Source organism: Lipomyces doorenjongii (assembly GCF_038497915.1).
Source record: "Lipomyces doorenjongii strain NRRL Y-27504 unplaced genomic scaffold V1508scaffold_67, whole genome shotgun sequence".
Lineage (NCBI taxonomy): Eukaryota > Fungi > Ascomycota > Lipomycetes > Lipomycetales > Lipomycetaceae > Lipomyces > Lipomyces doorenjongii.
In genome coordinates this window covers 20111-35446 of record NW_027118134.1, presented here as the reverse complement: position 1 = coordinate 35446, position 15336 = coordinate 20111, and the positions used below count along the sequence as shown (strand labels likewise).

At 47.0% G+C, this 15336-nt stretch overlaps 6 protein-coding genes across 6 annotated transcripts; 3 read left to right on the top strand and 3 right to left on the bottom strand.

Moving 5' to 3' along the window:
- The first annotated feature begins 2612 nt into the window (after nt 1-2612).
- V1508DRAFT_257287 (major facilitator superfamily domain-containing protein) lies at nt 2613-4360 on the top strand. Its single transcript, XM_066936419.1, has 2 exons — nt 2613-2977; nt 3026-4360. The coding sequence occupies exons 1-2, from the start codon at nt 2699-2701 to the stop codon at nt 4349-4351; spliced, it is 1605 nt and encodes a 534-aa protein (XP_066793544.1). The 5' UTR covers nt 2613-2698; the 3' UTR covers nt 4352-4360.
- A 2665-nt stretch (nt 4361-7025) lies between these two features.
- V1508DRAFT_406218 (quinone oxidoreductase) lies at nt 7026-8155 on the top strand (the record flags this gene model as incomplete). Its single annotated transcript, XM_066938758.1, has 2 exons — nt 7026-7202; nt 7256-8155. 2 exons carry the CDS (start codon nt 7026-7028, stop codon nt 8153-8155), a joined length of 1077 nt encoding a protein of 358 aa, XP_066793543.1.
- A 741-nt stretch (nt 8156-8896) lies between these two features.
- On the top strand, nt 8897-9217 carry V1508DRAFT_434719 (uncharacterized protein; the record flags this gene model as incomplete). The annotated part of the gene is made up of 1 exon (XM_066942037.1): nt 8897-9217. One exon carries the CDS (start codon nt 8897-8899, stop codon nt 9215-9217), a length of 321 nt encoding a protein of 106 aa, XP_066793542.1.
- A 1336-nt stretch (nt 9218-10553) lies between these two features.
- V1508DRAFT_406217 (class I glutamine amidotransferase-like protein) lies at nt 10554-11352 on the bottom strand (the record flags this gene model as incomplete). Its single annotated transcript, XM_066938757.1, has 4 exons — nt 10554-10678; nt 10769-10781; nt 10814-11209; nt 11242-11352. The coding sequence occupies 4 exons, from the start codon at nt 11350-11352 to the stop codon at nt 10554-10556; spliced, it is 645 nt and encodes a 214-aa protein (XP_066793541.1).
- Nucleotides 11353-12311: 959 nt separating this feature from the next.
- V1508DRAFT_399702 (uncharacterized protein) lies at nt 12312-12836 on the bottom strand (the record flags this gene model as incomplete). Its single annotated transcript, XM_066938278.1, has 2 exons — nt 12312-12447; nt 12481-12836. The coding sequence occupies 2 exons, from the start codon at nt 12834-12836 to the stop codon at nt 12312-12314; spliced, it is 492 nt and encodes a 163-aa protein (XP_066793540.1).
- A 1173-nt stretch (nt 12837-14009) lies between these two features.
- On the bottom strand, nt 14010-14429 carry V1508DRAFT_451379 (uncharacterized protein; the record flags this gene model as incomplete). Its single annotated transcript, XM_066942503.1, has 1 exon — nt 14010-14429. One exon carries the CDS (start codon nt 14427-14429, stop codon nt 14052-14054), a length of 378 nt encoding a protein of 125 aa, XP_066793539.1. The 3' UTR covers nt 14010-14051.
- Nucleotides 14430-15336: the final 907 nt, after the last annotated feature.

The window sequence follows — 15336 nt, the reverse complement described above, 5'->3', positions numbered from 1 at the left end:
TTCGTTATCTTTACTGCCCCGGAACAGTGGCTCTAGGTCTGTTCTTCGCTGGCTTGGAGGCTAAAGCATCAGGGTGCCCGATTGAGCAATTCGCGGCAAATAGTTTTCATATTGCTGGTAGATGAGCACCGTTATGAATCACCTGTATATCAGTTACATTCTATGCCAGTACGTTCATCCACAAATTGGATTTGGCAGTTCGTGGTTCTCCGCATGTATACTTTTCTCATACCACTGATTCGGAATCTCCTTCTGGGTGAAATACGCCCAAAACCATACCTTCTTCTTATCTGTATGTGAGGATCACGCGATAACGACGCGTGCGTCTGGCTAGCATGACAGGTTTGAGATTCATTTACCGTTCAGCTCGGTTTCTGTAGGACGGACACGACACAGGTCTTGAAGAATCAGCATCAAGGCTGCGGAATCAACTGCGAGACGGAATCTGAAGGCAAATCCTCGACGTCACTAATCTCAATGAAGGAATCGAGCTTTCCTTGACTGAATATGAGGTTTTACAGCTGAGCTTCCGGTAAAACTTCACAGTCGTTGAGGGAGAGATAGGTTGGAAATACCCTGTGGTTCCATTTGACTGATGAGAATCAATAAGCGCTGGATGGCTTGTATACAAATCTACTCAAAGAATCTGCACAGAATTGAGAGCTGGTAGAAGACTGCGGGTCCGAGTTAGTACTTGTTCTTAGATATCGGTTTCGGCTTGTATAAAATAGCCTTTAATAACCAGTCTCCCGGTCCATTTGCTGTGTTAAGTCAAGTTCAACGATCACCTTACGTCTTGTCCAATACGACGTTCAACGAATGTTGGCCCTGATAATAATTACATACACACCTGTGCCTGAGAGACCTAGCGCATGCTTCTTGATATGCTGTGGAAGTTATCCATTGCACTCGTGGTGTCAAGCTGCCGCCATATACTGGGAATTCAGGGACAGTGGGATGAGGTCTATCTCCATTGTGCTGGTTTGAAGCCTTTCACAGAGCCGCTTGGCTTGGAAATTGCATCGTGGAGTTCATCATTAGCGGGGAACGAGAACTCAGAGTGCTGAAGAAGTGGTGGCCGAGATAGTGGTGGACTATAATCAGAGACGTTGAATGCCTCGAATTTTGTGTTTTGACTGTCCTTTCGATTCGGTCCCAGTACAGAGGTCATCCAGCTGGAACTCATCGCCCGCGAACGTTCGTAAGATCGTAATCATCAGACTCAGTTACCCTGATTAGAGACAGCAGTCATCAGTTGAAGAGATCGTATAAAATATATCGACTCACTTGCATATTGACCCAAACTGAGGTCGCCAATGTGCTACGGGCTGTGCGGCAACGTTACAGTAGTCCATAGTGACACATATAGTTGTTAGCGTTTTCTTTGTTTTACGATTCGCTCAACAGAGGATACACTGTAGATTAAGCTAATACTCTGCGCTTAAAAAGACATTTTGTCTTCGTCCGCCACCGCTACGGCAAATTTGACAATGGCCGGCACTCAGTTGCAAACACTGATTAAGAAGGGCAATCGCGGCTGTTCGGCTGGGCGTGCCTAACCGAAGTCGAGAGGGAGAACGGTTTCATGTCCCTGCTCAGTCGTGCAAAATATACCTTGGCATCCTTCTGCGCCAAGTGAATAGATCGGCGTAGCCGACACCAAGCGTTATCGGTGCCAGGGTTAATCTTTACTCCGAGCAGACGGTCCCCACATGTCGGCCAGCCGCAGTCCGTGTTGGTCACCCGTCGGGCAAACAAATTTTAACCATATGGCACCGCAACTTTAAGCCGCGAATTACAATGATTGAGTTGGATACAAAGTATGTACGACAGGGGTTCGGTCCTCTAGCTTTGAGAAATTGGTTTGAGCGAATATTTAGTGCTGACGCAAAGGCCAACTTTGGATAAGGGCTCACTGGGCTCGTTAGTACGCTCAGGCCGCAGTTGTCAGGATTTTTCGTCGCTGCTTGTTGGGTCCACGTCCCATATGTTAGGCGTTATGTCGCTTCGGTCAGAAATGAATTATGCTTAGATGGCACGTCGCACTGAGTAGTACCGGGCCAAGTTTCTTAACATCTTATTCGTTTTGCAATTTCAAAAGCTTGTCTGTGAGGTAATCGAACATTTGTGCTGTAGTGTTGCCAAGGTAAACGAGGCTTGGCTCCAAAAGCTTATCTTTCACGAAGCCTCTGCGGCTTTCAGTGAATGGTCCTGGGCAGCGACCGTGCGGAGTTAACGTGCATTGCTCCGCTAACCATCTCAAATGTAGAGGCCCACACCTACACCGCGTTGGGTTTGTATCTGAAGTACCTTATTTTATCTGCTTCTACATGCCAGTACCCAGTGGCGGGGCTATGAATGCAGAGAACATGAGTGGACTCCTTATGTATTTCAGTAACTTGAATATTACGAGGAGCGCTCTTTGCGGTTGCATGCTCCTGTATGTAGATCTGTGCCTGAGGAGTTGCGGAGGAGAAAAAGCTAACCCTGGTTTGCAACCTTGCATGACTGGCGTTATCCGTTGATAGCAGCTGATATGTGCCGTTGTTCTGGTATCTCGGTGTAGACGCTGCAGCAGGTGCTGCCACGATATAACCTCATCTACACTACCCTCTGGGAAGTGGCTACTCATTTGTTTGCTTCACTCCTGTCTATCAAGCGATTTTCCTTTGCTTAGCATACACTGGTACTACTAATCATGGCTATCTGGCCGTTTAATCGGAATGAAGTCACCATGGACATGATTGCGCAGGATCCAACCTGTGATCCGTACTATGATCCTCCAGGCTGGAAGCCACCGCGATGGAGAGTTACATTGTCATTTTTCTGGGAATCGATTGCAAAGCCTCCCGGAGAGCGTCGTTATGTCAATAAGTTGGATCGGGGATTATTAGTGTACCTTATGCTTTCGTATTTCATCAAGGCCTTGGACCAGAGAAATATCTCCAATGCTTACGTCAGTGGCATGAAGCAAGCCGTAAGTATGCATCTAATTTGGTTGATAATGGCAAAATTAACAATATAGCTCCATCTTGATGGCAATGAATATAATTATTTCACAACTTTGTTCAACTGCGGGTACCTCGTCGGTTCCATCCCATCCCAGTTGTCTCTCAGCTTTGCGCGTCCATCCATCATGATTCCTTCTTGTGAGATATTATGGACTGTTATGGTTATGCTCCAATCGCGCTCAACTTCGGCGAAGTATATTTATATTTGCCGATTCTTTCAAGGGTTCGCAGAGAGCATTTGCTACCCCACCATGATGATGATAATCGGGTCGTGGTACAAACCTGAGGAAATTGCCAAGCGCGTAATCATTTGGGATATGACGGGAAATATTGCATCTATGTTCTCGGGTTATTTGCAGGCTGCCATCTATACTAACCTTAATGGTGTCAGCGGCTTTGCGGGTTGGCAATGGCTCTTTATAATCGATGGAGTCATTTCTCTCCCAATTGGACTCTTCGGCTACTTTGCCATTCCTGATTTCCCCACGACTAGTCGTGCTGTCTGGCTCACTGATAGGGATAAGGAATACAGTATTCGCCGCATGACCGAGGTGGGAAGAAAAGGTACCAAAAAGATGACAGTCAAACGGTTCTTCCAAATTTTCACCGGTTGGCGATTTTGGGCTTTCATCACGCCATACGCGGCGTATATCACAGGTGCTGGTACTTACATGAATCTTTGGCTTCAGGCAGTTGGTTATGACGTTCAGATGACAAATATTCTTCCAACAATTGGCAATGCCATATCTCTAGTCTCCGGCTACATTTTTGCTATTCTTTCGGATATTACTCGATGGCGTTGGCAGTTGTCTATTCTTACACTCCTGCCGTACGTATTTGGCAATCTCGTTCTTGCCATCTGGGATGTGCCGTTTGGATGGAAATTTGCGGCTAATCTGGTGCCGAACATTGGCTCATCGTTCTTCTCGCTGTTCATGGCGTGGGAATCCGAAGTGTTTCAAGATGACACAGAGCTTCGTGGATATCTACCAGCAATTGGTAACGCGATTTGGTACTGCCAATATGCTTGGTTCCCAGTTGTGGCTTTTCCGGCACAGGACGCTCCTCACTATAAGTGGGGATACTGGGCAGCCTTCGGACTAACCATCATAAATATTGTCAGCATTTACGCCATGTATCTGGCCATCATGTGGGATGTCAGGCGTCGTGGGTTGGTCATGAATAAGTATGGTTTGTATGTTGAGAGGGAAGATCTTGTTGATTACTCTTCGAGCTCGTTGGACGATATAAAAGGTCCTGAAGTTCTTGAGCAGGCATATGAGACTGGTTCAATAGATGTTGAGCGGGACTCCGACCTTATTGAGACTAAGAAGGAGTAGATTTAGAGTTGTTAGTGTCATTTATGAAAGTCGACAATCGGACATATATTTAGTTGACATTTGAAATAGATACCTTTTTCTTTTTTTCGCATTGTGAAACAAGGCAGCACTCTGTAGAATAAAATTCTCATGATGTTATATTCGTTAATAAAGGGCCGTCGTAGAAGCACTCTTTGAAGTGTCACTGCTATCAAGTTGTATACTAAAACTACCATCCTGTGGTGTAGCGAAAGCGAGTGAGATGTATTCCATTCGGCATACCTTTGCATGTTCTGGGTCTTAATCGGCTGGGGCCGTATCAGACTTCCGCAGTACAAAATAGGTACGTCTATTTATGCAAATTTTGGGAAGAATCCGGCTGGCCATGTGCCTGATTTGGCGAGTGAGCTGGGACAAGTCCCTGCAGTCGGTCGAGTACAACAAAGTCTGGTTTGCAACTCCTTGACGTGCGACATTACCATTATTTCAGAGGACAGAGGTTTCCTGTACGAAAGGTAATAACCCTACCTTCCTAATAAGGCATACGATTACTATACGATTTTATACTTCACTATACGATTAATTTACGATTAGAGCTTCATTTTTGCGATCTCAAAGTTGACGGTACCGTAATCGTATCCACCCCAGACCTCATTGTGGTTCATGAAGCTGCATGTGGCTGGATCACGGCGTCTGACAATACGGTTGCAGGCGGACATTCTGTTGTGCGCGTACCACATCGTGATTCGTGACCGGCATATCCCGCTAACAAATCTGACTGCGAGTCTGGGGATAGACGGAGATGGCAGAACCGGCATATATGGAGTTTCTGTGGACAGACCGTTGCCCTGTGATGCGCAAGATGTTGCTGAGATGGAAATGTTTCGTTACCTCCTATGACGATCCCCACCCATTTGATCATGTGCGTATACTCTCGAACTCCGGTCTATAAATACCTATTTCTAATCCTTAGCTCTCTTATGTTTACGTCCCCATCCAACCATCCTAACCGAAAGCTGTCGCCTTTAACTTGGATCCTGGGATAACCGCGACCGAGAAATCGCATAGCCTGCGGACTCGAAACAACTGGATAATGGCAAAAGCAACTCTATGAAAAGTTCGAGGGAGGTCGGTTACGGACGACATGTTAGCAGAACCTTCAGTACGCTTCAACGAGAATTACGGAATTTGAGGCAATGATGCCGCCAAATTGGGTCCTTTGCAGAACCAGGTTAGTCTATTTAAATTGCTTCTATTTTTATTTACTAAGATTAGGATAGGGAGCAGTGTGAGACTCAGTAAGGACCGGATTCGATGCCAATCTCTGGCCGAAGATGCCCCCCCTGCTCTTACGGTCGAGTTACAGTTGATGGCCATCTCGCTGGCAACATCTCGCTGGCAATGCGTTTGCCTGCCGTTGGATTTCTAATGGCAAAACTGGGTGTTGGATCACTTAGCTGGTGGTCCGCCTGGACTTGCGGAGCTCCAGCCTGTTGAAACAGCTCAGGGAAGACGACGATAATATTGCGACGTCATGAGTTCCCATCCATGGCAGCTGCAAAGGTGTTCGGAAGTAAGGTGCACGTTTATTAACCCACTGTAATTAGGGTAAACACGACTTGCTTATTGATACAAGTTGCCTCCCATTCTATCCATTAGCTTAGCATTCTACTCAAGTTCCACACTGTGAGTTCTAGTGAGTCCATGTAAAAATTGCTAAAGCTCTTCTGTTGATCTTTGATAGGGTCTCGGGATTTAAGACACTGATATGGAATTAGTCGATGATCACAAAGATTACGGCTCACCCAACACTGGGACATATGCACCCTTGTTACACTATCAGCTGCAGCAATCTCTTCGAATCTTGTGGACATTTGGCATAGTGGCCTGCCGCTTGCTATTTATTACCTTTTTGCTCTGTTGCTCTATTGCTATGATTCAACAAATGTGTAGTAGTAATAAATGGTGCAAGCTGCTCTTGTAAACTGTCGTAGTGACTCGCGTCGAGTGACTGTCACAGAGAAACTCGCTATGTAGAAATACTGTAGAGGGTCGTGTGCGGCTGCAGAGTGACATCGATCAAGCGACTCTGTCCAAACTGTTTTGCCTTGTATGGGTTTTGCCATTTACCTTGTTCACTGACCCGCTCCGCTGAGCCGTCAGCGCGACTAACACAATTTGTAAGAGAGGCTCTGCAAACTGCCAACAGAGCAGCTCTGACCAAACATCAGAGTACGGTCTGAATTTTTTGCCATAGGGCTTCCTTGTCGCTAAGAGAGAGAAAATACCATCGCGCTTCGGCCTTCGGGGTTATCTGACTTCTGACTCCACTTATCCTACCGCTAATATTAATTTTAAATCGGACTTCTACCCACGTTAGTGGAATTGGGAACTTATAACGCCGAATGCGGAGATCTTGCGGCCGGGTAATTGGCGCGTTTCCGCTGTCGAGTTTTTTTTTTTGGCGCGATTGATTGGCCTAAATTGGACGAACTTTGCTTATGTTTCTCCGGGCAATTTCGGCATATTTACAGTAGCTGCTGACTCCAATGTCATCTGGGCTTGGTATTTGCTTATCTCCCCAGTCGCGTGTGTTATCGCCATGCGCATTACATATATAAAGTCATCCGCGACTTCGTCAAAATCAGTTGACTCCTGGGAATAATAATCGACTGCTTATTTCAATTACACAAACATGGTCGAAGAAGATTACAAATTTGAGGGCTGGATGGGCCTGGACCCCAGCTCCGCCGAGGGAAAGATGGTCTGGCAGGAGTATGAGCCCAAGGTCTGGGAGGAGAACGACATCGACATCAAGGTCACACACTGCGGAATCTGTGGTTCCGACTTGCACACTCTGAGAAGCGGATGGGTAAGTCAATTGCGCAGGATTGCGCGGTCAGAGCACAGCTAAACAGCCAACAGGGACCCACCAAGTACCCTTGCATCGTCGGACACGAGATCGTCGGTATCGTCGTGCGCGCTGGATCCAAGACCGAGGGAATCAAGGTCGGCGACCGTGTCGGTGTCGGGGCGCAGAACGACTCTTGCCTTGGCAGAAAGGGAGACTGCGAGGAATGCGCTTCTGGCCAGGAAAATCTGTGCCCCAAGTTCAACGTCGGCACTTACAACGGTATCTACATGAACGGCAGCAAGTCCTACGGAGGATACGCCCGCTACCACCGTTGCCCTTCGCATTTTGCGTTCAAGATTCCGGACGAGATCGACTCTGCCGATGCCGCTCCTATGATGTGTGGTGGTGTCACCACCTACTCGCCTCTCAAGAGAAACGGCTGCGGACCCGGTAAGACCGTCGGAATCGTTGGTGTCGGTGGTCTCGGTCACTTCGGAATCCTCTGGGCCAAGGCCCTCGGAGCCGACAAAGTCGTCGGTATCTCTCGCAAGGCTGCCAAAAAGGAGGAGGCCCTGCAGGTCGGAGCAAACGAGTATATTGCTACCGATGACGACAAGGACTGGGTGAAGAAGAATGCCGGTAGCTTGGACCTGATTGTCTGCACCGTCTCATCCCCGAACATGCCCCTGAATGACTACTTGCAGCTTCTGCGAAGCAACGGCCGTTTCATTCAGGTTGGTGCTCCTGAAGGCCCATTGCCAGAGCTCAATGTCTTCCCCTTGATCATGAAGAACATTTTTTTCGGTGGTTCCGCTATCGGCTCTCCAACTGAGATCCGTGAGATGCTTCAGCTCGCTGCCGATAAGAAGGTTAAGCCGTGGATTATGAAGGTTCCTATGGAGGACGCCAACAAGGCAATCGTTGATCTGTATGCTGGTAAAGCTAGATTCAGATATACCTTGTGTAACTAGTCATTGTGAAGAAATTGCAGGGTGCTACATTCTTTGTATAGTGCTGCTGATGGTAAATAAAGGATGTTGAGGTGCTGTAGCGACGTGGCACAAGTGGATAAGAGTTTGTGCACCTGAGCTAACAGTAGTGAACCTTTTGAAGTGAGGGCTGGAGACTCAAGGAATCCTTATTCACCTTCCTTGTCCCCTTTTAGTAGCACCTCCAGAGAATGTGGTAGTTGTGGTTGGTCTATTTAAACTTGCATTTGAATCCAAAGTCGACCAGACGGTGGAAGGACTTATGCTGCAAATTGGTCTCATCGCATAAGGAATACTGTAATATGATATGCTTCCAGGTGCCCCAAAGGAGAAACTCCGGACGCGTCCAACAGGTTAGGTTGTAGCTGCCTTGACCATTGAGTCCACCCACGTACCGTACACTTTCGTACTATACGGTCTACACCCCTCGATCCGCTCCTACACTCCGCCCCACTTTCCCCCGGCGTGATTACAGAAGGCTCAAGCGGGACACTGCAAGATTCAACTTCTTTGAGCATTTCATTACGCGGCTCCAATTCAGGATGTAGATCACATGGGCGACTGTGCTTTTCGGCCGGCATTCTACGAGTACTACCAGCACCGGTGCTCTAGAATCGTACGAAGTGAGACCTTCTTTTTACGCTTCATATTCTCTCATTTCCCTTGTGTCATACACACTGAATATCCACAGAAACCTCCAAGAATTTGTCAATCGACTACATTATGACACTCAGTCTCACTATTCTCTACCCCAACCAAGACGTAAAATTCGATATGCACTACTATCTCCTCACGCACATGCCTTTGGTGGAAAGAGGTTGGAGATCGGCCGGCCTGCTAAAGTGGGAAGTCACTGAATTCGGTCCCGAGGCAGACAGCCAGAAGCCACCGTATCGCGTTGCAAACATCTTGACTTGGAAAGATGAGACGAGCTTTAATGCTGCGTCTACGGGTCCTACTTCGTGGGGAATCTTTGAGGATGTTCCACATTTCTCTAACTATCAACCTATATTTCTCAGTGGAAAGGTAGTCGGCAGCGCGTGACTCTACGGGTGCAGCAACTGAGTCAAACGATTTGGAAGCATTTAGGAGTCGGTGGGTTGTATATTACTTGCATTTGTCATATATTAAGCATCCATGCCGATGACTAATCTAACACGTCAAATCCGTATAAGCTGCACCCTGGATTAAGAGTAAGAGGGATATGTATGAGCTACTCATGAGGGCACCCATAAGTATATCTATGGAAAAGGCAAGAATAAGGTATGGTGGCCTCGGTATTATTTAATCATCCGCAGAACGAAGATATGTACATTATCCTTCTGACATCGTCATATAGTTCCTTACTATATATACCTTGATCCGTTCACGCAAAAGAGTCACTCTGGTTCCAAGTCGCTCAGCCAATATATGGCCGATCAGGACTTTCTCTACTGTTCCAGTAACGCTATCGCCGAGCATTTCGTGTTGGATAAAGTAAAATAGTGCCGTGGTGTGGGCTATAGCCGAGGAAACAAATAGACAGGTTTTAAGAGCGATGGCGATGAAAACTCATGACCGTGGCAAGTGGCTATATTGGACTCAAGGCAAGCGTGCAAGCTCGGTGGCTGATATACGCTGGCTCAGCAGAGCCCACATGCCGGTGAGAAAAGTGCCATCGACGAAGAAGCGGCATGGAGGACGTTTGATCGGTAGGTAAGGTAGTTTGGCGTTAAACCGTCAGCCCACATATGGAGTACATTTTATGTTGCAATAACAAGAGCGACATGTCGCAATGTGGAATCAATACGACAGCTACTTAACTAATATTAACGTCATTCTTTGTGCACTAAAAGTGGGTATCTCTAATTTGGTTATGAAAATAGGTCCGTAGCTATATCGAAAAGTGAATAAAAAGCTGTAAGTTGGTGAATCGTTGGGAGAGCTTAATTTTATCTAGTTTAAGTTTTAACACTACATTGACAATTATGGGTACATAGGTTGTACACCTGCTTCAAGTTTTTGATCTTTAAGCCAACATAAGGGACAGTAATTGATTGAATACTTTGCTAGCGATGGTAATTAATGCTCTCATCGAGATGGGCATCGACCGTTCCGCCCCCCTAGCAGAAGCAATACAAATCTATTGTGGAAATGTGTAGAACACTCATAGCCTACGATCGTAGATTGTGGAATTGACACAATTGGGTATTCGTGGAATGTCTGGAAGATTCTAGTTGTATATGTCTACAAGGTTCCAGAAAGTCTCAACTATATATAGAGGTCATAGAACCTGTAGTTTGGAGGCGTTTGCTTAGTGCGCTTCAACATAGTCATATATTGAACCATCTATAAACACCGCCTCAGAAAGTTAGACCCGAGGAAACCAACTCAAAAATGATCACAGCTTTTCAAAGGCCTCAACCGCCGCTTGTGCCGTGGACCTTGCACTAGCCGGATTCTGTCCTGTGACAAGGCGGCCATCAACCACGTGGTGGTCATCCCAAATCCCTTGGGCCTGAGTATCTAAAGAAGTTAGCCAGTGAACTAGAGACAATGGCGGACAGTAACTATGGCGCGAGATTAAGTATAAAACCAAGTCAGGATTATACTCACAATTCGCTCCAAGCTTGGCGGCCATCCCATCTATCATATCATTACCCAGGGCTGGAGCTCCTCCATGATCCCCATGGTGATCTCGGCCTCGGTGGTGAAACCCGTGATGGTCTTCCCCTTTATAATGGCCTCATTAGTCGCCGGGTCCAAGAGGTTGGCAAAGAGCGCGGGCCCATGGCACACAGCTGAGGCAATGCCGCCGTTCGCCCAGACCTGCGCAGCGATCTTTTGCAGGTTGCTGGCTGTGCGGTAGTCAATCAGGGCGGCATGGCCCGCGGAGGCGTAGAAAATCCCATATTGAGAGCCATCAATGTCGGCGGCCATTGGCATGTTGTCGAGCTTCTTGCGGAATTCGCTGTTGGTGTCTTGCCATGTAGCCAAATCCTCGCCGTTTAAGAAGCCGGGTTGCTGAGAGTGCCAGTCGGGGGTACACGTGCCAGTCTCAGAAGTGAAGTCGACCTCAAAATAAGAACCTTGTAGGGGTGGAGGGCTTCAGAGATGAAGACGCCGGTGGTCTCCTTGCCCTGGAAGAGAGTGGCATGGGCCGAAGTGATGCTGATGAGAGCTCGACGAAGAAGAGTCATTTGTGGTTGTGGGATAATTGTCTTAGGAAGAGTCGGAGAATGAGTTGAACTTCACGTTGAATCCGGGTGCGTGGAGTCTAGTTCAAACTGTTGCGGTTGTCTAGAGAGAAAGTCTTCTGGCTCTCGAGAAAATGCCAGTATTTATACACCAGAAATGATCCTGTGCCCTCAAACTGTAGAATGGCATAATCCACGTCCCTGTATCAACATTTCTAAGAGAGGCACTCCTTGGAGCACCGCACACGAACTCACGCTGGTAAGTAAGAATCAGCCCGAAGTGTGGGTCCGGAGTACACTGAGCATCAATAGAGAAAGGAGTGTCCGGAGCGTTGAAACCAGCTCCAATCGATCTAGGAGTCTCCGGAGTACTGGACAAGGCCCCAATCCCAGGAGTTGCCAGGAGTGCTGGAATAGGCAACAGGAGTTCCGGAGTTACTCCGTCGTGTGGCTGGAATAGGGAGTATCCGTCCCCTACCCCTGACACTAAGCTGAATTTAGCTGGATATTTCAGCTTTTATTTCTCTAACATATCACTCTTTACATTCCACCTCTCAGGTAAGGCTGCTCCGAATATTCGCACCATTTTGCGTTGCGAATACGAACGATTATTATTCGCAAGATGTCCAAGCAATGAATAAAATTGCGAATATTATTCGCAATTCGCCGAATATTCTTTCGCATATTTATTCGCAACCCCTGAAACCCTGAAACTCACAAGCAGTGCTCATAGCTTATTACGGTTCCAACACAAGAAGAAGCAAAGGCATTATGGCACAAAACGACAAGTAAATGAAATGCCGAGGCATAAACCGCAAAACGAAGCGCAATCCACATAACGCAAGACAGACCATCATTCTCTTGTGTCGGCTCACTCCCAGCAGGTCTCTTCCTGAGTTAAAGAGCCTCTCTACTGAAAAAAATCTCGAGCAGCAGCTACCATCTGAGGGAAATCTGGAACCCTACACCACTGGAATAACCAATTCGGACCGTCCATGGTCTGTGTCGACGCCCATTCGAGGACTATCGAAATTGCGGTCGACGTCCGACTTGGCTTCTACAGCCAATGGCTTCAACTTTCGAAACGTGCGGGAGCCACTGGATTTTTAGACCCTGGTGCAGTGTTGTCACTGTTGTGTAGACTGGACCGGTAATGAAGGAGTTTGACTGTCAACCGGATAGTTGCGATGGATATTGAGTCGAAGGGTTTGTAGGATCTCCCTAGCGGCGTCCTCGTCTTCGAGTTCATCTATCAGCAGATCTCCCTGCACCCGTGGATCAAGAATCAACGCGGTGTAGTATGTGTCGGAGGCATCCATAAAAGTATAGTACTTTTGAAATTTCTTCATACCTTCCGTCACAGCGCGTGCAATCCTTGGATCGATATCGCTGAACTCTTCTCTCCGCTCAGATGCGTGCTCCAGTATATCTTGCAGATCATAGTACGTGAACACTGCATTACTTCGCTCGAAAAAAATGCCAAACATTGTGCTTTGACGTCTTCGTCGACTAAGAGGCACCTGGATTTTGAATGTTTCCCTCTCAAACTCTTTGGGCGTTAGTGTCCGTGTGTTCTCATACAGCGTTACCCATGTGCGGATGATTGTTGCCATATATTCCAGTATTGTCTGAGATTATACGAGAAGCATTCACCCTCTGATTGCCATACTTAATTAGAGTCTGATAGTATCGAAGAAGGACTTTGAGTTGATATTTCTCATCTCATGGTCCTTGATTGTTGGGCTACTGGAGATGTGCCAAAATCTCAGAAATCATTTCCATCGTTTCGGAAGGGCTACTGCCTCCAAGTTACGAGCCTCTAAGTTATCTGCCTCTAGTTATTATTATCGGGTGGTTTGAAATACTCAAACAAAGATGTCATGCCAGTGGTGTCCTTTCCCCATGTATATCTTCTATATTGCGACGTTCTTGAATTTCCAGGCCGGGAGCCAGACTTCAGATGCCTATCTGCATCCTTAGAAAACCGCAATATAGTTAGAGCGTCGATAGGAGCTGTGTCGGCCATCTTACTGTTGAAGCTTTGCATCACAGCTACTTCATCTGGAACGTCGAGTTCTTCAAACTCGCAGTCTGGTTCGAATCCTTATTCTGTTTCGTCGGGTGTCGTTTCAGGTGCGCCTTTCTCATGAAGAGTGTCCTGCTCCTCGCATGACTGAAAGCGAGCGCTTCTCCATTATGTGACCTCTTCGACCTTCGACCCATTGATATTTTCTAACTGACTGGTGGGATTTAGTGCAATTGTTGTTATCGAGAAAGTGTTTGTAGTTGAACGTGTCAGCTACGCGTTGTTGTCTAAAGCAAACTAGCTTCAATAACAATATACACTAATCATTTTAGGTGATTACACCCTTACCCTTCACAAACCCTAAACCCCTGTGTTCCACAATTCGGCTATCCCATAGTAAAGTTTTCTTCGCGGTAGAGGTCCCTCAATTTTTATTTTTATTTAATAAAAATTGGTGCAAACAATCTATAATAAGGCAGTTATGGGATTATTTACATTTTTTAAGGGACTATGTATGATTCTGTTGACGTAATAAAATCTTGTTGTGGGAATAGGTACAATTTCAGGACTAAACTGAATGCACCAGACAACAATCCTTCACGGCCGTTTTTAGTTTCGCACACAACTCCACCTTGACATTTGTTTCAAATGCCGACAAACAACAGGGTGACATAAATTAAAATCCTGGACACGGGAATGCTGCCCTGAAGCCATTGCACCCAACGTTATCCGCGGTGCAGTCCCACGTAAAACTGCCAGTGAGGTCTAGCCCATATCCCCCGCCTGCATAATTAAACTGCGCGCCAAAGCCCCAAATTGGATCATTAATACTCGTGATGTCGACAGTATAGGGCAACTGTGAATCCATTGCTGTCCCAACCGAGACCTCTGGCATATATCCAATCACATTGCACTCATGGTCGTACAATGCAGCTTGATATTGCCATAAGCCTGCGGGGCTTGGATTTAACACCCCGACCATAGTAAACTGACAGGAACCTGGTCCCTGTCCAATGCAATTATTGGGGGTGTCGTAACTACCAAACTGAGCCATTGCAAGCCTCAAGAGTGACATACTCAAAATGATTGGCTTCAGCATCGTGCAATCAACCAGCAAAGCAACTAGGTATATATGAGCAGTGTTCGGTGGAATAGTACAGCAAAAGGCAGCTATACTTACCTGGATATTAATATAGTAGTTTGAAAGAGAGTGACCAAGCTTGTCCGGGATTATTAGGGACTATTCATACCTTCCAAAGATGGAGACATGGCGGATAACCGAGCCACATTTTATACCATGTCGGAACCCGCCATTACAAAATGCTGATGTACGAATCATTTGCCGACTCAACCCAGGCTCGATCAGCCATCCAGTAAGGCTGCGCGACGCGGACATTGATGCTCAGATGAAACCAGCACACAGATTTGTTCAGACCGTGAGATAGGGAGCAGGGAGCAGTATCGTTATTGACGTCACCGAATCAGCGTTGAGTACCACTTTCGGGAAACCCTGAAACCTCCGAAAGGAAAGCCGTACGCAACCCTTCAGCCTTCTGGGTACAAGCTACTTGTGCCGTGCGCATTGGCTATGCACCCCACCTCGGTGATCAGCACTTGCACAGGTCTTTCAGCCCAGCTAGTGCGCTTCAAGTAGGCGAGATAATTAGTATCGATACCCCGCAGCCGCACACGAAGCGGCTGCAGCGGCTGAAGCGGCATATTTTGGAGACTTCTCGCTAGACCCCTGGGCGTAGCCCTCAGCAAACTTGCCACATCGGGACAGAAGTGCGAGTAACCGCCGTCCTGGCTCATCTGCATCCGTTTCACCATGTCGAGTTCAGACGAGACCGGTGTTCTTGTAGTATACGCAACCCTCCTGGGCGAATAAAATTTACTTTTATAAATAACTATTAGCATTCGTAAACCTGTCCAACCGTTACGCTTGTCTGCTCGTTATCGGT

Bases quoted from the DNA above. Each gene is read 5' to 3' on its own strand.
- V1508DRAFT_257287 (XM_066936419.1), top strand. From the start codon at position 2,699: ATGGCTATCTGGCCGTTTAATCGGAATGAAGTCACCATGGACATGATT. The intron at 2,978-3,025 runs GTAAGTATGCAT...TTAACAATATAG, and splicing joins TCAGTGGCATGAAGCAAGCC to CTCCATCTTGATGGCAATGA.